The 23,953-nt window shown below is 54.1% G+C and overlaps 1 protein-coding gene and 1 long non-coding RNA gene across 2 annotated transcripts; one reads left to right on the forward strand and one right to left on the reverse strand.

Annotated features, from left to right (window-relative positions):
- Positions 1–66: 66 nt before the first annotated feature.
- On the reverse strand, positions 67–4,969 carry LOC123617146 (uncharacterized). The gene is made up of 3 exons (XR_006725239.2): positions 4,127–4,969; positions 430–554; positions 67–204 (listed from the first exon to the last, which is right to left on the reverse strand). It is a non-coding gene; the product is annotated as an uncharacterized LOC123617146 (long non-coding RNA).
- Positions 4,970–19,192: 14,223 nt separating this feature from the next.
- B3GNT7 (UDP-GlcNAc:betaGal beta-1,3-N-acetylglucosaminyltransferase 7) lies at positions 19,193–23,712 on the forward strand. The gene is made up of 2 exons (XM_074364477.1): positions 19,193–19,333; positions 21,295–23,712. The coding sequence occupies exons 1-2, from the start codon at positions 19,323–19,325 to the stop codon at positions 22,487–22,489; spliced, it is 1,206 nt and encodes a 401-aa protein (XP_074220578.1). The 5' UTR covers positions 19,193–19,322; the 3' UTR covers positions 22,490–23,712.
- The last annotated feature ends 241 nt before the right edge of the window (positions 23,713–23,953 follow it).

Below are 23,953 nucleotides of genomic sequence, written 5' to 3' on the forward strand. Positions count from 1 at the left end.
ACATAAATTAAGGATAAGCATTGTGTTTTTCAGTGGCCTTCTGACTCCTCAGGAGAGCAGGCGGAGAAGGTAAACAGGAGAACGCTGGGGCAGGCAAGAGGCCAGGTTACCCCTGCAATGATGACCATAAACACTTCATGGGCTGGGACCCTGGGTAAACTTGCGAGTTCTTGGCAGTGGTGCAAGGCTGGGCGTGTTAGGACTCTGTGGGCCAGAAAACACAAATACTTTTCTCAGTATTATTGACACGGACAAACAGGAGACACAAAGACTGAGTCCCTGAAATGGAAGCGCTCCATGGTGAAACCGTGAAAAGGCAGAGAGTGTAGATGAACAGCAGAGAAGCATCATGGAAAAATCTCTCTAATTCTCCTGAGCAAATCCACTCCCTCCAGATTCCTCAGATGCCGCTGACGGGCACAGCCTTACCCTGCCTTGGCGTGGGAGCAGCCCCGTCTCCAGAATCCAGAGGGAGTGAGAGATTCACCCGTTACCATCCATTCTCTCCCTGATGCAACGATGACTTCTGTTTCTCTGTCAAGCCTACAGATGAGCTAAAGTCCGTTTTGTAAATGTTTGGCCGTTTGGGGAAAAGAAAAGACCATCTTTTAGTGATGCGGGAAGTATCCAACTGGGGCAAACTACACTGAGGTCACCAGGTGTGGTCTGGATGGCTCTCCGGGAAGAGTAAATAAGGCCTTGGCCTCTGTACTGCACCCTAGGAGAGCCCTCTTGTAGACAACACACTTCCACATCCCAAGACTGATGGCACAAACGCGTCTTTGTAAAATACCAACAACTAATTTGTAAACATTCCAGCTATCTGCTGGCCTAATGGGAGCTGGTTATGAACATGGTCTAAGCGAGGAAAACCCAAATACACAAATAAACCAAAATGTTTTCACAGGTCATCTAATCGTGCAGCTAATCACAGGCCATCTAATCGTGGAGATTTAATTGTGCAGCTCTTAGGATTTGCCCATGAAACCCACCCAGGGAAGCCATGGAGAGAAGTCTATGGAACTTTTGAGAAATGGGGGGCCTTCAGAAAGAGTCCTTCTGCCCCTAGAAGCTGACCTCAGGTCTCTGGTTACCTGGCCCCCTAATTTCTCCTGAGTAGGACTTGATCTTACTTGCTTCATTCGCAAGATGTAAATGACAACAATTTAAATTATGACCCTTGGTGGGAATATAAGAGGCAGGTAGAAGTTTGAGATCCAGTCAGATACCAGGGGTCACTCAGTAGATTAGGAAGGATTTGGCCCAAATCAGAAGAGCTTAAAAAAAGCACAAATAAATAAGATTAATGCAAAAAATCCATGACAAAGTATCAAACTTTTTAATAAAAACAGCATCTGACCCTCCGCTTCTGTGACCCTACTTTGCTTGCAGAACCCTAATCCCAGCCCCGATTCCAATAAAGCTTTATTTACAAAAATAAATAATTAAGTTGTGTTAAAAACAATGGGAATAAATATGCAAAACTCTTCCCTTCCTAATTTTACTCTTCATCCTAGAGGTTACTTACGTCTCTTGTATCTGGGGAAGGGGGTGTGGATAGGATGTAACGCTACTATGCATCGCTCCCCAAGTCTGTTCAGTGACATCATTTTGGTAGCTTGAAATTGGCCATGGAGGGGATATTTACACCACAGAAACTGACAAACACTACAAACCAGGGCTCCCCCAGCCCCCCAGAAGCAGAGTTGGTTGTGAAGTCGTGGGCGAGGAGGTACAGCCTGAAGCAGAAGGTTGGGTGGACCAGGGTCCTGCAGGCAAGCTGGAAGGGGCAGGGTGGCGTGTGCCCTCTAGAATGGCCAGCACACAGGGTGGCACGTGCGGGAGACAGGTGGTGGCTGCATCATGTCACCTCCGGGCCTTGACCCTGCAAGAGCTGGCCTGGAGCCTTTCTCCCAGGTCATGTGATAACTGCAGGTTACACGCAGTGACTCTGGGTGTCTTTGAGCACCATCCTTCTTGGTTGCTGCTTACACTTTCACTGTCTCTGTGCTGCCTAGAAACACACCTGCCACGCGAGCTTAAGGGCGTGGCGCTGCTCCTTCTGCCAGTCATTGTGGTGGGTCCTCCTCCCAGAACTTTAGGCTCTGGTTCTTAAACGCCCAGATCGGGGCACTGGCAGGACTGAAAGGGAAGTTAGTGTGGGATGCCCGCCTCACACCAGCAGGACCCCAGGCTGCAGCCAGGCCAGGCTTGAAGTCAGGCAACAGCATCTTTGAGGGAGAAGCCAGGCAGGGGGTCCCTGGGACTTAAAGGTCCAGAGGGCTAGGGTCTGGGCATACTGGGGACCTGGTTTCACTGGCAGAAGGCAGGCACAGAGCCTGGAGAAAGTGTCTGAGCCAAAGGTAAGAAGAGTGGGAGCAAAAGTGGCCAGGGCATGAGAAGGAGGGACACTAGCGCCATCCCCAGGTCAAAGCCAGTTCCCAAGGGCCGCACCTGGGAAGTGGCTTGACTGAAGGGCTTGAGGCCTCCTGGGTCCCAGGCCCTGGGATTCGAGGGGCTGGAGCCAGGTGTTGGGAGCTTCCTGCTGAGCCATCTTCAGGGAGACCCAGTTTCTGAGCCCAAAGCTCCACAGACAAGGCCCCAGTTGCCTTGGGCAGAGGGGCCCAGAGGCTGGGGAAGTGTTGGGTGCGGACTCCTGGGCAGGGAGTCAATGGCCTGGACCCTCCGTCCACAAAGAGTATGGAGCGGCAGGCACAAAAATCAGGCAAAAGAGAAGGATTTCTGAGCTTTTGGGGACCCCCCCCCCCGGAGGGATTCAGGGAAATAGTGAGAGACATGGGGACCTGGCTATCACTGGACCACCTTGGAATCCCAAGGAGACAGATTCCCCCATCACAGAAAAGGGGGCCAGGCCAGGCCAGGCCAGACCGTCCCCTGACCACACCCCTGCAACTGGACCTCTGCTGTTCAGGTGGCTTCGAGGAATGGGGAAGAAAGTAGGGAGTAGCATTTCATCACAATGACCTCAGGGAGGATCAACTGCTCAGAAAGGTGCAGGGGTGCAGCTGGTGAGGGGGAGCCGTGACCTAGAGGTGGCAGAGGCCCCGCCAAAGCTGGGGTGCAGGGCGACCACACAAGTCCTGACATGGCTCTGCCACACCATCTGTGCCTGGGATGCCTTGATGATCAGAAATTGGGGTGCTACCATGAGATGCCTGAGCAGACCTCCCTCCAAGTGGGGGGCTCTTCCCCCCCTTCCCCCTCCCACCTCTGGCCGCAGAGTCCAAAAGGAAACCTCTGCCTTGACCCTGCCCCCTTGAGGTCTTGCAAGGTGGGAGGTGGACTTGAGCCAAGCCAGTCAGACCTGAGGACCCCTTTCCTTCTGGATGGCGAGGCTGAGAGGCTGGCTGCTGGTGGCCATGCCCCCACCTGCAGGAGGAAATATGAGGCACCACTGAGGAGGAGGCAGAGCTCCATCCCTGGGCAGAGTCCTGGTATCAGCTGTTTCCAGCAGCACCCAGACATTTTCTGCTTATCTAGGTCGATAAATCACCCATAAATCCCTACCTTTCTTTCTTCTTTCTTTCTTTTTTTAATGATTCTTCAGGTTGGGTGTGTCACTTACTGGCAACCATAAGATTTAAAATTAAAACAGTGACCCACCCGCTCAGACCTGCCCACCACATTGCTCCCAGTCTGCCTTCAAAACCCACCTTCACCTGCACTTCGAGGCTGCAGAAAAGCATCGCTAACCTGGGTTCTGAATTTTTTCATTTGCAGCTGCCCTCCCTCCCACACCCAGGCTTCTCGCCCCAGCCTGCAGGAAGTGTGGTCGATGCTGTGGTTCTGCCCCTTGGCCTCCGGTCCTTTCAGGGAAAGCTCGTTTTGCTGGGTCCCTTGTGATCCTTTAGCAGCAAACACCCCAGTAATAAAGTTCCAGACCACTCACTCCTCATTCCTGAGAGAGCAACTTTCCACCTGCACTGTTTCCTCAAAACAGTGAGGGTCCCTTCTGTGACATGTGTCATGCAGGACTAGGAAGGGACAGGAAAGGTGACCATGAGGCCAGGTGTGGAGAATCAGCAGCCAGAGTAAAGGTGGGACTGACAGTGATGCTGCAACTCCAAGTTCACCATCCGCCCGGGGACTAGACTCCCTCCACTACCTTGGTCCTGAGTGTCAAGGTTCCCGCGAGGATTCTGAGGTCACCATAAGGCAGGAGCAGCAGCAGCCCATACAAACTGGACCAAAAAGTCCAACATCCTAGTTGCAGTTAAATACATCTTCTCAGAAACTCTGGCCCAGAGAGAAAATACACCACCATCTTTTCCCTGCAAGGCAGGGTGGCTAACAAAATAGTTTGCTTCCAGAGAGTAAAGGGCAGTGACTGCTCCCTAGGGTGGGTCAGGCAGGCACAGACATGCCTTCATTGCCTTTTGTGCCCTCCCATCTGGAGCAGCTCTGGCCTTGTCCCCTCTGCACCCCGGGGCAGACCTCCCAGCCCGGGCTCCCGGCTCAGCCCCTCTGCCCTCACGCAGGCCTCCGTTGGCTGGCCACTACTGTTATTGCATCAGACCCAGACCTGGGTTCTCTGTTCTCCTTCACTGGTTCTCCAACATCTATAATCAGGGCTCCCCCACACCTGCATTGGCCCTTCTAATGTTAAGGAGAGATCCTGGGTCCCACCCTCCAGAATCATGGGTCCCGTGGCTCTGAAAATGCCCCCACCCCACCCCCTCACTGACCCACTTCCTTCCAGCCCCTCCTCTCTCATCTATGAGGGGTTCCCAGCAATCTTCCAGCTCCTGCTCCAGTCAGATGACAGTTCCAGGAGGAGGAAGGGCACCGGGGACTCCACCCAGGGACAAGAGGGTAGAGGACAGCAGAGGAGACCTTCACTCCTCTCCCCGCTCCTGCCCGGGGCTTCTGGCTCCATAAACGCCGGGAATGCAGGTGGCATCCTGGGTCTACGGTCAGCCTCAAACCAAGACCAAACCAACTCAGAATTGCAGTCCACGATCGGGCCAAGACAGTGCGAGGTACAAATCCCAGGGAGGAGGCTCCCAGTCAAAGAAATGGTTCTGTCAGGGTCTCCCCTCCCCATTTTGATGGGGAGGGCAGGGCGGGGTGGGGAATGGGAAAAGAGCTGCCACTCGGAAGTGGGCGGAGGGTCCCGTGACGACGTGGCCTCCCTTGGCCCCCTCCCTCTGGCTTCTCTGAAAGTGGATCAGCTCAGCCTTAAGGCCAAAGGCCTTGCTCTCTTGCCAGAAGCCTAAGGCTGTCAGAAGGGTAACTGTCCATGGGGGATAGGGTGGGAAAGAGGCACTGAGCCCAGCTCCCCCAGGCCTGCTGGAAGCTTCCTTGGTCAAGCAGGACTGGGTGTGGGGTTTCACCTTCCCAAAGCAGCCTGAGTTGAAAGGGGGCGGGAAAGGTCAGCACCAAAGGCGGGCCTCACGGCTTCATTCCTAGTATTGTCTAAAGCCGGGGCGGTGAGGGGCGGAGGCCCCACAGGTGGGCAGCTCCCTGCAGGCACTTTCAACGCATGGAGTCTCCTCGTCGGTTCCCAGCCTCTGTTGGCGAGGCTGCAGCCCCAGCTCCATCTCAACTGGTGCCTTTCAACTCCTTGCACGTCTCCCATCTCAACATGGACAGGGCCATATGGTCCCTTACCCCTGGCTGAAGGATGCCCTCTCACAGTGCCCGGAGCAGGCTGGGGTCTCCACTAATGCAGGGGCACCGTCCCCAGACTGGTGTGTCACACTGCATCTGTCTTACCGCTTTCCGGGCAAAGTCTGGCTTCCTGAGACCCCGCCCTGGGCCCGGGGGGGGGGGGGGGGGACGCAAGACCAGCAGCCAGGCAGGGGAGTGGGTGGGGATGTGGGGGCTGAGCAGATCTCCCTGGTCCAGGCTCAGGGGGCTCTCACCTGCGAGGAAGGAAGGCCCTGCCAGCTCCTAGGGAAAGGTGAGCCACCAGGAAACACAGGATTGGGCTGCTCCTGCCTCTGTCTCCCTGGATGACATCCCATTTGTGCCTTGGCCCCTGCCTGCCCTTCCCTACTCATCCCTAGTCCTCCTTGGGCCTCTACTGGGACATCAGCTCCTGGGAGACCTTTTCCGCCCCCATTGCTGACATAGCAGACACCCAGTGCCTTTTGCCCAGTGTCCCGTGGGGCAGGAACACAGCACACCTGAATGTGCAAGAGTCACCTGGGCAGGGCCAGTGGCATGGAGTCCAACCCAACAAGCACCAGGGCGCTGACTCTCAATCCAGGGCTCCCCACCAACACCCTCGAGACCCGGCCCCTCACTCTGGAGTTGCTTCTGGCGGGATCTCAACTCTGCCTCCCCACAAACCACAAACCCCCTCAGGGAACCTGTGTCATAATCACTTCTTGTTCTTCTTCTTAACAGTTTTATTGAGGTATTACTGACATGCAATCAACTATGTGCGTGAAGTGTACGATGTGGAAGATTATGATATGTGTAAACACCTATGAAACCACTGACACAAGCAACAGAGTGAACAGACCCATCAACCCCAAGTTCCTCCAGCCTCTTGTGACTTCTCCCTTCTGCCCCTCCCCCAGCTCTAGGCAACTGATTTTACTATATTAAAGACACATTTGCATTTTCTAGACTTTTGCATACATAATATAATCACACAGCAGGTATTCTTTCTTACCTGGCTTCTTTCACTCAGCATTATTATTTTGAGATTCATCTCGGTGTGGCAGGTATCAATCATTTAGTCCTTTTTATTACTGAATAGTATTCCATTGTATAATATCACCATTGGTTTATTTAGCTACTAGAAATAAAGATGCTATGATCATTCATGTACAAGTCTTCATATGGATATGAGTTTTGTATCTGTTTGGTAAACACTTGAGAGTAGGAGTAAAACAATGGCAGGCAGGGTCGTGTGGTAACTTAACTTAACTTAACTTACTAAGAAACTGTCCAACCATTTTCCAAAGTTTACTTGAAAAGTTTACTTTCCAAAGTCCAGTTTACATTCCCACCACCAACGAACAAGAGTTCCAGTTGCCCACATCCTCAGTAACGCCTGCCACGGTCAGACTCAGTCATTCAGACATTCTGATAGATGTGCGGCGGTCTCTCCTTGTGATTCTAATTTGCATTTCCCACATGGCTAGTGATGTCAAACATCTTTCATGGTCTTCTTTGGCGAGATGTCCATTCAGTCTTTTGCTGATGTTTTTTCATGGGGTCATTTGTTTTCTAAGGACTACATTTGAGAGTTCTTTGTAGACTCTAGATACAAGTCCTTCCTCCAGGATGTGCTTTGCAAATAGTTTCTCCCAGCTGATGACTTGTCATCATTCTTTCCCAAATGTCTTTGGAAGAGCAGACGTTCTTAAGTTTGTTCAAGTCCAAATAATTGATTTTGTTTCTTTTATGAATCACACTTTTAGTGTTGTATCTAAGAAATGTTCATGTCCATTGCAGCACCTGGCACTCACCTGTATGCCCATGTTGCTCAATCAATGCTTGTGAAAGGCAGAACCAGGGAGCAGAGTGGGGGAGGGAGGCAGGCAAGCTGAAGGGGCTTTGGCCCTAAGTGTGCTAGACCAGAGATTCTGGGAGACACAGCTCCAGAAAGCTTCTTAAGGGAGTGCGGTGGAGGTTTCCTAGAAGGAGGTGGGGGAGGTTGCAGGTGCAGGAGGGCAGGCTGGGGAAGGGAGGGGGCAACTTTGGGCTCAGATGCCATTGTCTCCAGCCATTCAGTGGAAAGTGCTATTTATCTTCTTCCTTTTCTCTCCTTTCCTCCCTCCCTCCCTCTCTTCCTCCCTCCCTTCCTTCCTTCCTTCTTTTCCTGCCTCTACCTCCTCTTTATTTCTTTCTCCCTTGTTTGTGAGCTAGCCTTACATCTCCTCTGAGAACTGTATGCTCATTTCCTTTCCCTCGTTTCTTTCCCGAGCTCTTCCTGTTTGTTTTCAGCTAGGTGAGCGCTGATGTTGTGAAACATCAGCCTTTTCTATCCTGTTGCTGCAAATCTTCCTCGGAATCATAATTTTCTTTTTTCAGCTTCATTGAGGTATAATTGACGATATAAAATTGCAAGGCATTTAAAGTGTACATCTTGGGGATTTGACATAGGTCCACATTGCGAAAGCATTCCCTCATCTAGTTAATTAACACATCCAGCACCTCAGTTACTAAGTTATTTCGTGAGAACATTTAATTTCTACTCTGTAAGCAAATTACAACTATACAGTACAGTGCCATCAGTTCCAGTCATCACGTTTTACATCAGATCCTCAGACCTTATTCATCTTACAGCTGAAAGTTTGTATCCTTTTACCAATCTTTCCCTATTTCTCCCACCCCCAGCCCCTGGCAACCACTCTTCTGTTATCTATTTCTAGAGTTTGACTTTTTTTTTAAGATTCCACATATAAGTGATACCACGCAGTATTGATCTTTCACTGTCTGGCTTAGCATAATGCCCTCAAGGTCAATCCATGTTGTTGAAAATGGCAAGACTTCCTTCTTCCTCATGGCTGAATGATATTTGTGTGTGTGTGTATATCTTCTTTATCCATTCATCCATTGATTGGTTATAAAATAAATTATCACCTATTGAGATATAGGGGAGTCATTCTGGTTTATATGTAAGTTAACTTGAATTTTATGCTAACTAAAAACAGCCTGTTTGTGGCCTATCAAATAAACATTGTACATCTGTTTAATTATAAAAGGAAAGGGCACATTGATCACAAGCAAAGAATATCCATGTTAGAAATAAAGATTAAATGACTCTTCTCCCAGGACACCAGTGCTGGAACGCCTTTGATGATAAGACTCACTTTCCAGGTGCCAAGGTCATACATGCTGTGTTTTTTGTTTTTTTGTTTTTTTGTTTTTGAAACCTTGAAGAAATGTAACCCTGACTTGTTTAATGTTCTTTGTTCTGACAAGATCTAAAACTCTCCAGATCAGTTTCTCAGAGTAATCTGGGAAGAAGGCTTCCTGGGTTTGTCCTCAATTTGGCTCAGATAAAACTCTTTTCTATTCTTATTATTGACTGTTTATTGATTTTCTTCAACAATGGACACTTAGGTTGTTTCCATATATTAGCTATTGTGAATTATGCTGCAATGTATATGGGAGTGCAAATATCTCTTCAAAACCCTTTTTTTCATGTCCTTTGGATATGTACCTAGAAGTGGATTGCTGTATCATATGGTAGTTCTATTTTTAATTTTTTTAAAGATTCTCTGTACTATTTTCCGTAATGACTGCACCAATTTACATTCCCACCAAAAGTGCACAAGGGTTCCCTTTTCTCCACATTCTTACCAACAATTGTTATCTTTCCTCTCTCTGATTTTACCCATCCTAACAGTTATGAGGTGGTATCTCATTGTGGTTTTGATTTGCATTTCCCAGATGATTAGTGATGTTGAGTACTTTTTAAGGTACCTGTTGACCATTGGGCTGTTTTCTTTGAGAAAATGTCTATTCAGTTCCTCTGACCATTTGTAAATCAGAATGCTCAGGGTGTTTTGCTATTGAGTTGTCTGAGCTCTTTATATATTTTGAATATTAACCTCTTATCACATATAAAATTTGCAAATATTTCGAATTCCATTGGTTGCCATTTCATTTTGTCAGTGGTCCCTTTGCTTTTTGGTTTGATACAGTTCCACTTGTTTATTTTTGCTTTTGTGGTCTTTCCTTTGGTGTAGAATCCAAAAAATCCAAAAAATTGCCAAGACTAATGCCAAGGAGCTTACCCCCTGTTTTTCCCTAGAAATTGTATGGTTTCAGGTTGTAATCCATTCAAGTCTTTAATCCATTTTGAGTTGATTTGGGGTATGGTGTAAGACAGAGGTCCAGTTTCACTCTTTTGCATGTGGCTGTCCAGTTTTCCCAATACCATTGTATATTCTTGGCCTTGCCTCTTTTGTTCTGAATTACTACATATACATGAATTTATCTCTGAACTCATCATTCTGTTCCATTGATCTTTGTGTCTGTTTTTATGCCATACTGTTTTGATTACTATTGCTTTGTAATATAACTTGAAATCACAAATGTAGTTCCTCCAGCTTTATTCATCTTTCTCAAGATTGTTTTGGCTGTTTGGGACCTTTTGTGGTTCCATATAAATTTTAGGGTTTTTTGGGTTTGTTTTCTTTTTTCTGTTTCTGTGAAAAACACCATTGGAACTTTGTTAGTACAGCCCTGGGGGGATAGCCAAATAACAACTGTGTGCCTGTTTGTATAGTCTGGTGGGTCTCAGGGACAAAAGCCCCATGGGCTTTCAGGGCTAGGTGTTTTGGGGGCTCTTCCCTCAGGTAGAAGTCTTAGAAGTTGGGGCCCTAGATGTTGGGTCCAAACGCTTCACTCCTCAGGGAGAAGCTGGGGGCTGTAAATTCCCTCCCTGTAGAGGTCACTGTACCAGGGATGGACTATATGGCAAGAGTATGTCTCAAACTTTCCTACCATTTTGATGTCGATATTTTCCCATTTTCTCAATGTGCAGTTGTCACTCAGCAGGTTTCTGGATTCCTTTCAGAGAAAATTTGCTCTGTGTATAGCTGTAGATTTGATATGTTCCTGGGAGGAGGTCAGTTCAGGAGCCTTCTATGTCGCACCTTGGACCACAACTCCCTATGTCTTTTTACCTTGTCAATGTTTACAAGTTTGACTAGGCCACCCTAGAAAATCTCCAGACAAGTCACTCCTCCCTGGCTCCCAGGTGCCGGCTTTCTCCCCAGTGACCTCAGCCCTGCTTGGTGAGGAAGGGGCAGAGCAGGGCCACCTGAGCTTCTGGATGAACTGCCTCAGACCTTTGAAGGTTCTGAGATCCAAGAGGGCCCGTCCCTCCCACATCCTTTGCCATCCCCAAGCCTGTGCAGTGGTGGCTGCCCCAAGTCCTGGGTGCCCTGTCTCCTACCATCCATGAGGGCAGGCTGTTTGGGAAACAGTGAATGCAGTCAGATAACAATAACAGCATCAGTCCAGAACCTTTGGTTGTAGGTGATAAAAACCACCTACAAAAAAAATTATTGGCACCTGGAACCAAATCAGGGGAGGCAGGTGGCATGAGTTCTTAGGCCCTATATTATCTTCCTAATGCTGCTTGTACCAACTTACCACAAACTAAGCAGCTCGAAATTTTTTCTCTCACACTTCTGTAGGTCAGAGGCCCAGGCTGGCTTAGCTAGTTTTTCTGCTCAGAATTTTACAAGGTCAAAAACAAGGTGAGATGGGCTCTTACTGGGAGACTCTGAGAAGAATCTGCTTCTAAGCGCATTCAGACTATGGGCAGAATCCAGTCCCCTGTGGTTACAGGACTGAGGTCCCTGTATGCTCGATGGCTATTATGTGGGGGCCACCCTGAGCTGCCAGAGGCCTCTCTGGTCTCTGAGCTCCAAGTGGGTCTCTATGCCTGTGTTTCACAACCAATTAAGGAATGTCAAATCCCTGTCATACCGGAGTCTCTCGGACTTTCCCTTTTGCTTCCAGCCAGAGTGGTTCTCTGCTTTCAAGGCCACTTGTGATGAGATTGGGCCCATCTGGATAATTGAAGCTAACCACCCCATTTCCAAGTCTGTAAGCTTAATTACATCTGCATCCTTTTTGCCCATATCCTCACATAGTAACAGGTTCTGGGGATAAAGGCATAGACATCTTCGATGGAGGGGCACTGTTTTACTGACCACAGGGCCTCTAGATCCAGGGTTCCGGCCCTGTTCAGACTCCTGTTTCTCTGTTTTCTCTGTGTTGTTTTTTGTTGTTGTTTATGACGGGGGAGTGGGTTGCCTGTGGCACTTTTCTCCAGTATATTCAGAGTCACACCCTCAAAAGCCCGATGACCGGAGAGGAAAGGAGAACCTGTCTCCCAGTTCCACTCCCCAGGGCAGAGCCCTGATCAGCCCAGTGCAGGTTGTAGGCTCATCCCTTCTACCAAATACAACACGGTATCAGGAGGGGGCATAAGGGACTGTGACTGGCCCAGCCTGGCTGGGAGCCTACCCTGAAACCAGAGGGAGGAGGTCTGTTACCAAAGAAGGGAGGGATGGGTACAAAACCCAGAACTGATTGTGGCCACTGTCTCAGGGCACCCACCCACAGAACCCTTCTCCAGGGCACCTCACCCTGCTCAATGCAGCCCCCCTGCAAGTCCAGCATGGTATTAACCTCTCTTTACTGAGATGGGTCCCAGCTCTGCGACTTGCAGAGTGGGCTGACTTTTCTCTGGGCCTCAGTTTTTCCTTCAATAAAATGGGAATAATAAATATCTGTGCCTGCCCAGGCTATTAGGGCTGCGAGAGAAGCAGATGGGAAGGTATGTGTGAAGAAGACTCTGCAGATGTGAGGGGACCTTCGACTGGAGCTGGGAAGGACTTTAAGGGCTAGGAGGCTCGGCCAGAGTAGCAGCACCAGGGCCGACAGCTCCCCGCAGGCAGTGGTGGGAGCAGGGCTGCCCAGAATGCACCTGGCCAGGCTCTGGGCCATGAAAAAGCAGCCAGACGGGGCTTGGACAGGAGCCGGGTGATGAGAGACAGGGAGCCCTGTGCTGCGGAGAGGAAGGAGGCCTCTGCGTGGCCTCCCCGTGGGGCTGAGCTGCCAGGCTGGGAGGGCAGGCCGGCTCACCAGGGAGGGGGAGGTGCCGGGGAGGGAAGACTAACCTAGTGTTTGACGCCAAGGGGCTGAAAGGAGGCTGTGTGTGCCCAAGCCGGCCGCCTGGCGGGTGGGGATGTGAGTCATTGGTGGCCGGGGGGAGGGGGCACCCAGCTGTCCAGGGCAAGGGGCACAATGCCTACCACACGTGAATACGTGTCAGTGTGAATCTGAATGTGTGTGCTGGGGGTGGGGCTGGGACTCTGCAGATCTGTCTGGGCCCCCCAGGTCTCCCTGGGTGGGCACACCCCGTCATCCTCTGAATATGGCCATGGAGAGACTGGCCTCCTTCCTGCCAGCCACTGCTACCAATTCATGCTCTCGGTTATTCAACCGTCGGGCGTCCATGCCTCCCTTCCCCTGTGCTGCCAAGAAACAGAAAGACATGTCCCTGCTCCTAGTTGTAGTGAGACAAATGGAGAAATGACAGACAGAGGTGATGCCAACCAAGGGAGGGAGCATCTACTCCAGGGGAGGGGACCTTGGTGGTGGGTTTTGAAAGATGAGCAGTTCACTCAATGCAGAATCTGGGAGCTCATTTGAGCTGAAGGAAGCTGGGGTCTTGTGAAGGGGAGAGGAAGGCCAGGGCAGCTGGAGAAGGGGTGGGGGGGTAGATTCGGGTGGGAGAAAGGGCCTGTGGGCAGTACCCGGAGGCTCTTGGGGAGAGGGATTGGCATAGGCTTGAGGACCTGGTGATAGATCATAAGAGGCCACTCATGAATGCAGTAGAGACCTGCCTGGTGTGGAGCCCACTCTCAAGGGCCTGCCAGGCAGGGTGTCACTGGTAGCAAATGACCTGGTTGGGAGAAGCCTCTCCCACCCGGGAAAGGGTGTGGATGCATGCATGCATCTGTGTGTGTGTGATATAAGTATCTGGGTGTGTATAAGTGCATTTCCCTCTCTCTGGAAATGCGTGTCTCTGTAAGTGTGCATGTATACGTGTGAGTCTATGTATTTCCCATCGAGTGTGCACATATCTTAGGTGTGTCAGCGTGTGTGAATATGAATGACTGTCACACATGCCTGTCTCTGAATGTTCATGCTTAAGTGTGAATGTGTCTCTGTAAGAGTGCTGTCTGTCTGACTGAGTCTGTCTGGGTGTTCATGTCTGTTCCTGGGGTGGGGTGTGTGTCTGGGTCTGTCGCTTGCCGCCTGTGTGGCCCTGTGTGTGTATGCTGTGAGTGTGGCTACCACGCCCTGCCCACAGGAGCCTGGGGTGCAGCCCAGCAGGCCTGCGTCCAGAGCAGCACCTGGCGGTGCTCTTCCATTCCCACCAGCCTTCTCTGCCCAGCTTTGGGGAGGCCGCCCTGACCCTGGTTCCTGGGTCTCTTTGAACTCTGGCTTTTCTCTAGGGCTGCCCAGCTCCACCTTTACCTGACAGACTCCCACCCCAACAAAGCCCTGGGTGGCCTCAGCTGCCCCCAGGCCAGCCAGCGGGGTCCCAGGCACAGGAAAGGGGCCAGAGCATGGGCAGCCCCCCAGGGGAGCTGTGTCCACCCACCACTGGCCCACCTGGAGCTCTTCCCCACAAGGAGAGAAGGACTTGTCAGGAAAACATGTGCAGACAATCCCCACATGGCCACCACCCCTTCTTCTTCCTGGGGCTCTAAGGCTTAGGGGTTCGCTTTGGAGGGTGGTTGGAGAATCCAAGGGGGGTGTGAGCAGGACTGGCCTGGGCAGCTCTTCCCCTGCTTTCCTGAGAATAGCAGCTCCCATTAAGGAAATTGCCCCTCTCAGGGTTGTTCTGACCACAGCAGGGGACACATGACCCAGGCCTGGCCAATCACCGTCCCCCACCCCCCAGACATGATCACTGGCCCATCAAACAAGCTGAAGCTACTTTGATTTGGGTTTCTGTTACCTGCAGCCAAAAGGCCCTGCACAATCCTTGCCTCAGTCGTGGGCCTGGGTCTCCAGGGTGCACAGGACCGCCCTTGCCTGGTGCTTAACATTCCTCTGTCCCTCCCTGGCATTCTTAGATCCCACTCAGGGGCTTTGGCCCCCTTTCCCACTCTTCTCAAGCTCCTAACTTCACCTCCACTTCCTCAACCGCCACCTGCTTCAATGGGAAAGTGAATTCCTCAGCTCTTCGATCTCTGCTCCAATTTCCTCCACGGCTGCCTCCCATTCCATCTTTCCTCTTCGCAGGCGCCCAGGAGGAAGTGTCCCCCCACTAGCCCTTGCCCACAGCTGACAAAAAGAGCAGGAATTGGCGAGCTCAACACCAGCGGTTCCCAAACCTTCGTGTACATCAGAATCATCAAGGAAAGTGGAAAAATACCATTTCCCAGGTTCCATCAGATTCTCTGCAGGCAGGCCCCGAAATCATGATTTTAAAGCATCTTCAGTGGTTATGGCAACATCGTGACCTTCCTAGTTGTTGGGTCGGTCTTGGCTCCATCAGGACTTGGCCATTGAAGGGCATCTTGAGGTTCCCTGGCAAGAGTGGGGTTGCCTGCAGTGTTGCTCATATGGGGGCCTTGCAAGGAGCCCCCTTTACCTTCCTCCCACCTTCTCTCAACCACTTGTGAACTGGGTTTCTCTTTGGCCCAATCTTCCCTTAGGTGAGATGACTTCCCAGAATCCAAAATGGACACTCATGCTTGAAAAGCCTGTTGTTGCTCTCTGCCCCTGTCCCCCATCTCTCCACTCCTTCTTGGCCTCCTCCTCTTCCTCCCACTCTTTAAAGGAAGACCTTACCCACAGGACACATTCCCCTGGAAGTCTGCAGGGGGACAGCACTGGCCTGGGGCCGGGGATAGGGGTTCGGTTGTTCCTTTAGTGCCAGCCTGTACACAGCCTGGTTAACCTCCCAGGGTGCCCTGCAGATTGGGTCAGGTTCCCTGCAGTGGATATAGGTGGCCTCCGAGGACCAGAGATGAGAGAGGACAGTAGGCCTCACCCTACACCTCTTGGACAGGTGGTGTGTGACAGTGAAATCAATGCTGCCCCACTTAAAGCATCTACTACCAAGAGGCACAAAAACAGATCTCCCACCACTGCCCAGGAGCCCGAGGGGGCCCCACTTTCTGTCCCGGGGCAAATTCCAGGACATGCTAACCAAGGACTCGCTAACCCTCCAGTCAGATGGTTGTGTGGGGGCACCCAGGACCAATTAGAGAAAGTGCTGGGCTCAAAGCACTGCTCTGCTGGGTTGCTGGGCTCGTTCCGCTTTGGGCAGAGAGGCCTGTGCAGTTTCTTGCCAGGTGCACATCTTGCAACAGACACAGGCTTCCAACACTCTGGAGCCAATGAACAGACCCTTGGTGTAAGTGTAGATGGTCACACGTGAATTCACAAACACACTCACACACATCCCACTGCTGCACTGAAGGGACCACAGGCAGGGTCGCTGTTCCTTCTGGAGCTCTGACCTCCAGCCCCTGGCACTGGCAGGTGGCAGTGGCCTCTCTCCCAGGCACCCAAAGCACCTTACACCTTATCTGGCCAGGGGCTGACCCGGTGCACCCTCTGGTCCAGCAGATGGCTTCCCCTATCTGAAGGCTCAGCAGCCCCTTGGCCCTGGGCTTTCGTCCTCAGGGGAAAACAGTGGGATCTGGATCTGGAGGGTTGGTGGGGGCTAATATGGAAGAAAGTGGAAAGGGGGATGGGGAAAGGGAAATGAGAGAGAAATGAGGGAGCAGGGAGGAGAGGAGGAAGGAGAGGGCTGGGGGCAGAGGGATGGGGGAGTAAGAGACAAAGTGTGCCAGGAGAAGGGAAGGGGCAGCGCCTGGGGTTCTCCTAGGCAGGGCTCACTCACTGAGCTCCCTCTTCCAGGACAGAATGTCAACCTGAGGGGAGCAGAGGATGACCATGTGACAAGGACACGTAACCCACTCCCACCATTCTTGGACTCCAGCCCCTACCCCACCAGCTCGTCCCACTCCCCTACCCTCCCTCCAAGGTGATGGACAGACCACCCTCCACCTCTGGGGAATCTCTGTCTCTGCAGCTTTCCTCTGCCTTCAGCCAGGGCTATGGGGCAGGTGACAGATTCCATCTGCAGACTGACCTCCGCCTCCTCAGGGGCCTTGCTCAACCACTCCAGCTGTGGCTTGAGACCATCAGTAGGGATCTGCTGGGGCTCTGCCCTAGGGGCAGGGGCCAATACATGTGGAGGGGCCAGGCTGGGCCAGCGCCAGTGCTCCTGAAAGTGACAGGCCCAGCGGCCCCAGGGAAGCCAGTCAGACTGACAGTGAAAGCTGACCAGGGCCTGGCCCAGCTCCCACAGCCCCTACCCCCACACCAGAGTCAGGGACTGAGTAATTAATTGTCATCCATTTCCCAGTCTGAGTTCCACCTAGGCACAGATCAAATGAACCATGATGACAAACTGTTCCTCTCAATGGACCAGATTCCACTGGCAAACACTGTTGGCTTTGGCGGCAGTTCCCCCACTCTCCCCCGCCAAATCACCACCTTGTTGAGCCCTGGGTTCTGGGACCTTATGGGTTGGGTCAAATATTAGCAACAATAACACTAACAATGGCCAGTCTGTCATGGTGTCACCACCTAGGAGACACTGATCTGCCTCATAGGCATCATCTCAAGTAGCCCTGTGCTGGCAGGAAACTTGAGGTCTCAAAGGAATAAACCACATGTCCATAGTGACAACCAGGAAGTGCAGACCCAACCCTGCCCCTCCAGTCTCCAAACCGGGACTCAAAACCCCTTCTCAGGGGTTGCTGTGTCCACCCTTTCCAGGCTCCTAAAGAGACCCTACAGCTTCCAGGTGAACGTTTAGTGCCGAGGCAAGGTGGGCTGTCCTCAGCCAGGAGAGCGCCAGCCCTCCTTCAGGGCTGCACGTGCTGGACAAGGCAGAACCCAGAGCCCAGGCAGGGGAGTGAAGTACCCGGTGCCCTGTGGTGGCCAGCGGGCCTGTGGGCGGCCCTCAGCAGAGGGCAGCCAGGCCAACAGGGGCTTTGGGCTACAGGGCAGACCTTCTTCCTGCTCTGGTACTTGGGAGGGGCCATTACTAAGGGCGGGGCCCCAGGGTTCTCCACTGGAATTCTGCCTGGAAGCTCCTTCACATTCTCTCACTGAAGCTTGCAACACCCTGGAAAATTCTGTTGCGTGTTGGGTTTCTCCTCCCTGTCCAAGCGGCCCTTGAGCCTTAATGAAAAGGGTCCTCACCCCAGCCTCAGGGGTCTGGGGTCCCGCTGGGCAAAAGCAGCCTCCTTAGGCTTCCTATCACCTGCCTCTGACTGCACCTTGTGGCCTCCCGGCCTCCCTGGGTGCCCCTTGGCAGGAAGTAGCTCCCTGTCACTGCTCTCCCTGGTGGAAGGGTGAAAGAGCTGCCTCCACAGCCAGGCAGGCCTCCTGGATTTGCTTACTATGAGACCTGGTCCACTGGGCAGGCATCTCCATCTCCTCCTCTGTAAAGTAATAATAATAGCCTCTAGGATTAAGTGACTCATTCATGCATGGGCCTAGAACCGTGCCTGGCATATTGCACCTACCTAATGAGTGTTACCTGTTATTTAGTGGGCTGTGAAATGCTTCCGTTTCAATACTATGGGCATTTTAAGGTCCTACTGCAAACTGAGTGTTGAGACCTCAACATGGAACAAGACTAGGAGAGACATCCAGGCTGCGGCAGGATCAGATGAGGTTTTAACCTGTTAGAGGATTCTGGAAGTCACCAGATTGGAACACACACCACCCCAGAACCACCTGGACCAAGAACGACCCTCCCAGTTCTATGTTTCTGTGCAGCCCACTCCCTAGGAGTAACTGGGTCTGGCACACATAAACAGATTAATCCAGGCTTAGAGACAAAAAGGGTTTTGAGTGAAATATTTGTTCATGGATGAAAAGGAAGTTCGGGCCGAGCAGCCAGGCCTTCCCTTGGTGGTGAGGAGAAGCTCTCCGAGGTGGGTAGGACCCCAGAGATGGAGAGGGCCGCTGCCCGGGGGCGCAGAGAAGGCTTCAGAGCTGCGGCCTGGGCCAGGGTCCCCACACAGGCAGCCCAGCCTCCTCCTGACCCCTCCTCAGGGTTTTGCTCTCCAGGCCCCAGTCCCTCTCTTCCACAGACCCAGCCCTAGATAGCTGGGCCAGAGACCCCAACAGCTGGGTGCGGGAGGCCTGCCTGGGAAGGGGAAAGGGGAGACGGCAAGAGGAAGCAGAGGGAGAAGGAAACGCTGTCTGCTTCTGTCTCCCGCACCCAGAACAAGTCCGGACCCGGCCAGAGGTAAATGGCTGGACCTCTGGGGCCCGGGGAGGTTTGCAGGTGGGTGGGGTCCCGGTCGCACGCGGCCAGAGGGGCCGGCGCTCCCAGGGAAGCCCCCCTCCCCCCGGGAAACCGCGTCCCAGGAGACGGAGGTGACCCTCTTGGGCTGTGAAGTCGGGACTCGGTCACTAACACTCGGGCCGGGTGATCTTGGGCGGCTCCGCGCGCTCCGGGGCTCGGGTGCCACCTCCGAGAAATGGGTATTGTCGCCCCGCGCGGTGCGGAGGGCTTAGGGCGCGCCTGCGGGGATGGAGGGCCGGGGGCGCCGAAGGGGTTAAGGCACCTGGCCGCCGCCTACCCTCCTGGCCCCTCCTCCGGCCGCGGAGAAGAGGAAAGCCGCGGCGGGGGAGCGGCCCGGCCTTCGCCCCCGCCCACCCCCGTCCCGGTCCCTGTCCCCGCCCAACATCCCCGAGCCGCGGCGCCCAGAGCTGAGACCCGCGCGCCCCGCTCCGCCGCTGCCCTGGCCCGGGCCGCCATGTCTCTGTGGTGAGTGGGGCCGTCGGGCCGGGGGGCCTGGGTTGGGGCGCGGGGACCCCTGGGTTTCGCCTCCCGGGAGGCCAGGGAGCACAAGATGGGGATGCCGCACTGGGTTTCCCGGGACTGGCCTCAGTTCTCGGACACAGATGGGGTGGCGCGGCGGCGGTCGGAGATGCCCAGGAGTGCACGGTTCCTGGACTAGCCGGTTGGCAGCTGGGAACCACGGGCCGGTGCGCTCAGCCCTCCCTGGCGGCCCCTCTGCTACCCTACCCCCGGGCCCCAAGGCACCCAGATCCCATTCTGGGATCCGAGGAGTTGGGGACGCCAAGGTCTTGCCGGCTGCTGGGTCCCGTCCCCCATCTCGAGGGCCTCCTGCGTCCTGAGCTACCCTGGTCCTCAACCCCCATCTCGGAGCGGAGCGGCTCTCCTTCCCCGGGAGCTCAGGCCTTCCGCCAGACCCCCTCACCTCCCCTTGGGGGCTTTTTTCCTACAAATGGAGTGGGGCGTTGCAAGTGGAACCCGCCTGGGGTGGAGGGGCATGCCTCATCCCCCTCCTCCGGGTGACCCCCGCTGGACTTCCTCCAGTCTGGCCTGCCCAACTGGAGTGTGGCAAACTTCGCAGGAAACTCCCAGGGCGGGAGAACTGGCCCCAGAGCACTCCTTCTCCCTGCTGGGAGGGTAGGGTCTTGGGTTACCCCCCAACCCCAGCGCTTCAGGTGATCCAATCTCGATCCAGCCCTATACACAGGAAACCTTGGGACCCCATGGAAAAATGTCCCTCCATGGTGCTCAGCCTCCACTGACCCTGGGTACCTGCACCCTCAACCAGCTGGTCCTGAGGCCACCCAAGGCTTCTCCACCACCTCCCTGTCTCACAACTTCGCAGTCTCTCTACCATTGCCCTGAATCTCCCCTCTGGGCATTCAGGGCCATCTCCCTGCTGGCCTGGCTCTGTGAAGCCACACTTTTTTGGCCTGCCTTTTCCCTGGAGCCCTCAGCACCTGTGTCTCCACAGGAGAAACCAAGTCAGGTAGCCTGGCTACCTCCAGAGTGTGAGCTGAGGAGAGAGGGTCCTAGGGTCCAGGGACTCAGGGCCCTGGCCCTGCCAGCCCTCTTGGCAAAACGCTCTGATTTCTGCTTCTCAAAGGGCTGTGGCAGGGTAACCTGGGCACGAGGATCCCTGGAGAGTAGGGGTCCAACTATCCCCCTCCCAAGGCAGCAGAACTGCAGGACTTCACCTCTCCCAGTGAGGCCCAGACTAGGGCTGAGGAGGCAATGGACATGCTAGGAGGTGCCCACCCCGTTTTCAGGCCTCTGTCAGCCATGAGAGCTGTTCTTTTTTTGGTTGAGTCAAATGGATGTGGGGTACAGGGAAGGGTCAGGCTTCTTCAGATCCCAAGTTAAAGCCTGCTCCCCAATGTCCCCCACACTTTTTGAGCAGATGCTGTCTCTGCCCCTCCCAATAGCTCACTCCAATGTTTCACCAGGTTTGCACAAAGCAAACAAAGTGCTTTGCAGGCAGTAGGGAGCAGAGCAGAGGTCATCCTTGTAGAATCACAGCAGTCCCCTGACTCCAAACCCACCGCAGGCCAGGCACTATAGATAGCACTGCAACCCCATGTTGTTATCCTCATTTTGGGAAAGAAGAAATAGGACTTGGAGAGATTAAGGGAGATCCACTCAACCTCTCCATTTAGCTTGAAAGTGGCTAGACTACAATTTGAATCCCAGCAATCTGGCTCCAGAGTGCTTATACTCAGGCTCTGTGTTGTGTGTCTCCTCTGGCCCTGGAGGAGAAAGGTCAGGATGGGAGAGAAAGCAGCACCCTCCTCTGACTACTCAGGAGCCCTGGGACTTGAGCCTGTGCCCAGAGTCCACTTGCCTATCTGTGACTGTACCTCTGTACAAAGGGACTCATCCTTTATTCTCTTCTCTGTACCATCCTCTCCCCACCTCACCCCTACCCCCAGGAAGAGAACCATCTACAAGAGTGTGTGCCTGTCCCTGGCCCTGCTTGTGGCCGTAACAGTATTCCAGCGCAGTCTGACCCCCAGCCAGTTTCTGCAGGAGCCTGCACCACCCACCTTAGGGCTACAGAAGGCCCAGAAACCAAGCGGACACCGGCCGAACCCTGACAACTTCTGGAAGAACCCAAAGGATGTGGTCACCCCCGCACCCACGTTTTCACAGGGGCCCCAGGCCTGGGACGTGACCACCATTAACTGCTCAGCCAATATAAACTTGACACACCAGCCCTGGTTCCAGGGCCTGGAGCCACACTTCCAGCAGTTTCTGTTCTATCGCCACTGCCGATACTTTCCCATACTGCTGAACCATCCAGAGAAGTGCAATGGTGACGTCTACCTGCTGGTGGTGGTCAAGTCCATCATCACACAGCATGACCGCCGCGAAGCCATCCGCCAGACCTGGGGCCGCGAGCAGGAGTCAGCGGGCAGGGGCCGCGGCGCCGTGCGCACCCTCTTCCTGCTGGGCACAGCCTCCAAGCAGGAGGAGCGGGCCCACTACCAGCAGCTGCTGGCCTACGAGGACCGCATCTACGGTGACATCCTGCAGTGGGACTTTCTCGACAGCTTCTTCAACCTGACCCTTAAGGAGATCCACTTCCTCAAGTGGCTTGACATCTACTGCCCCAACGTCCGCTTCATCTTCAAGGGCGACGACGACGTCTTTGTCCACCCCACCAACCTGCTGGAATTTCTGGCTGACCGGCGGCCACAGGAAGACCTGTTCGTGGGCGACGTCCTGCAGCACGCTCGGCCCATCCGCAGGAAGGATAACAAATACTACATCCCCGGGGTCCTGTACAGCCAGGCCAGCTACCCGCCATACGCAGGCGGAGGGGGCTTCCTAATGGCTGGGGGCCTGGCCCGGCGCCTGCGCCACGCCTGCGACACCCTGGAGCTGTACCCCATTGACGACGTCTTCCTGGGCATGTGCCTGGAGGTGCTGGGTGTGCGGCCCACGGCCCACGAGGGCTTCAAGACTTTCGGCATCTCAAGGAACCGCAACAGCCGCATGAACAAAGAGCCCTGCTTCTTCCGCTCCATGCTCGTCGTGCACAAGCTGCTGCCCACGGAGCTGCTGGCCATGTGGGGGCTAGTGCACGGCAACCTCACCTGCTCCCGCAAGCTCCAGGTGCTCTGACCCCGGCCAGGCCACCAAGATAGGCTAGAGCTTGTGCCCTTGAGCCCCGGAAATCATGGGGCTGCTGTGCCAGGGCACAGCACCTGGGTGTGGTAGAGTGCAGGTAGCCAGAGGGGTCCTCCCTAGGGGACCCTCTCCAGAAAGTGGCGCTGAGGCCCGGGAACGTTTGGATCTGCCCAGACCGGAGAAGGTCCTCTGGGGAGCAAGGCCCCTGGCTGCTGGCCACCTTCCTAACCTGAGTGGGTTGCCTGGCTCCCTCTGACCTGGTGGGAGGCCCTGGTGGCCTCTGAAGGAACCCTGTGCTCAGTTACCTGGGCTAGGCCTGGCCCTGGATGGGTCTGTGGCTGCCCTCTTGTTTTCACCGAGAAGATTCTCCTTCTCCTGTGAAATGCCTGTCTCCCCATGGGCCCGAGGTGCCCCTTCAGGAGAGGGTCGACCCTGTGCAGGCTCACAGGCTCCCCCACACCCCTAGGTCTCCTGGGGACCGAGCCCTGGAAGGTCCTCAGCACACACACACCCCCTCCCAGACCTATCTGGAGTTGGCTGCCCAGTCTCTACCCCCAGGTGGCCTCACTCCTGGCTGCGTCCTGTGACGCCCCGTCTGGAAGCACAACCCGCCGCTCTGACTACCTCAGCGATCCTCAGAACCTCCCGATGGGCTGCTGCCCCACCTCACCCCTGACGCAGGGCCAGGGGGCAGCGCTCTGGCCCCGGCGCTCACGGTGCTGCCCAACCAGCCCAGGCCGAGGGCCCTCCTGCAGCCCCGTGGAGGCCTGGCTCCCCAGCCAGAAACCAGCCCGTTTGACCCTGGAAGTGGACATTCCTCTATTACTGTGAAGTTTTATTTATGAAGAATTTGGAGGGAGACGGTGCCAGGCCTCGGGAGCTGGTGGTGTTTGTCCCTTCCTTTCCTTCATTTCAGCAAGACACCACGTGGCCCGGCCACTCCTGCCCCCCCAGCCCCACCCCTACCCCGGGCACCCCCATGCCCATCATAGCCCCCCTCCAGAACCCTGCCCAACCTGCACACCTACTTCTCTAGAGCCTGAGCAGACCAGCATTTGCCCCTGTGAAGGACTGGAGTGGCCTTCATGGGCCACCCAACTCAGGCTCAGGGGTCCTTGGGGTGGCTGCAGAAGGATGCCACCTCCTTTAGAGTGGAGTCACCTGGAAAAAGACTGAATGATCAACTCTATTTTCTCAATAAAAGGGGACTGGTTTTTTTCTGGTGTCTAACTTCCTGTTGCCATTTCCATTGGAGGGTCTGTGGGGGCCAAAATTGCTGGAGATCTCTGAAGACATAGCTTGTTCCTTGTTCTTGGCTGGTGGGTACACAAGGACCCTTTGACAGGCCTTAGAGGGAGGTAAGAGCCGGGATGAAAGCAGAGGCCACAAGGGCCAGAGTCAAGAAAGACGCCCCCTGTTGGGGGCTGTTCGGGGTGGGCGTGCAAGAGACCTACAGCT

Source organism: Camelus bactrianus, chromosome 5 (genome assembly GCF_048773025.1).
Source record: "Camelus bactrianus isolate YW-2024 breed Bactrian camel chromosome 5, ASM4877302v1, whole genome shotgun sequence".
NCBI classification, from domain to species: domain Eukaryota; kingdom Metazoa; phylum Chordata; class Mammalia; order Artiodactyla; family Camelidae; genus Camelus; species Camelus bactrianus.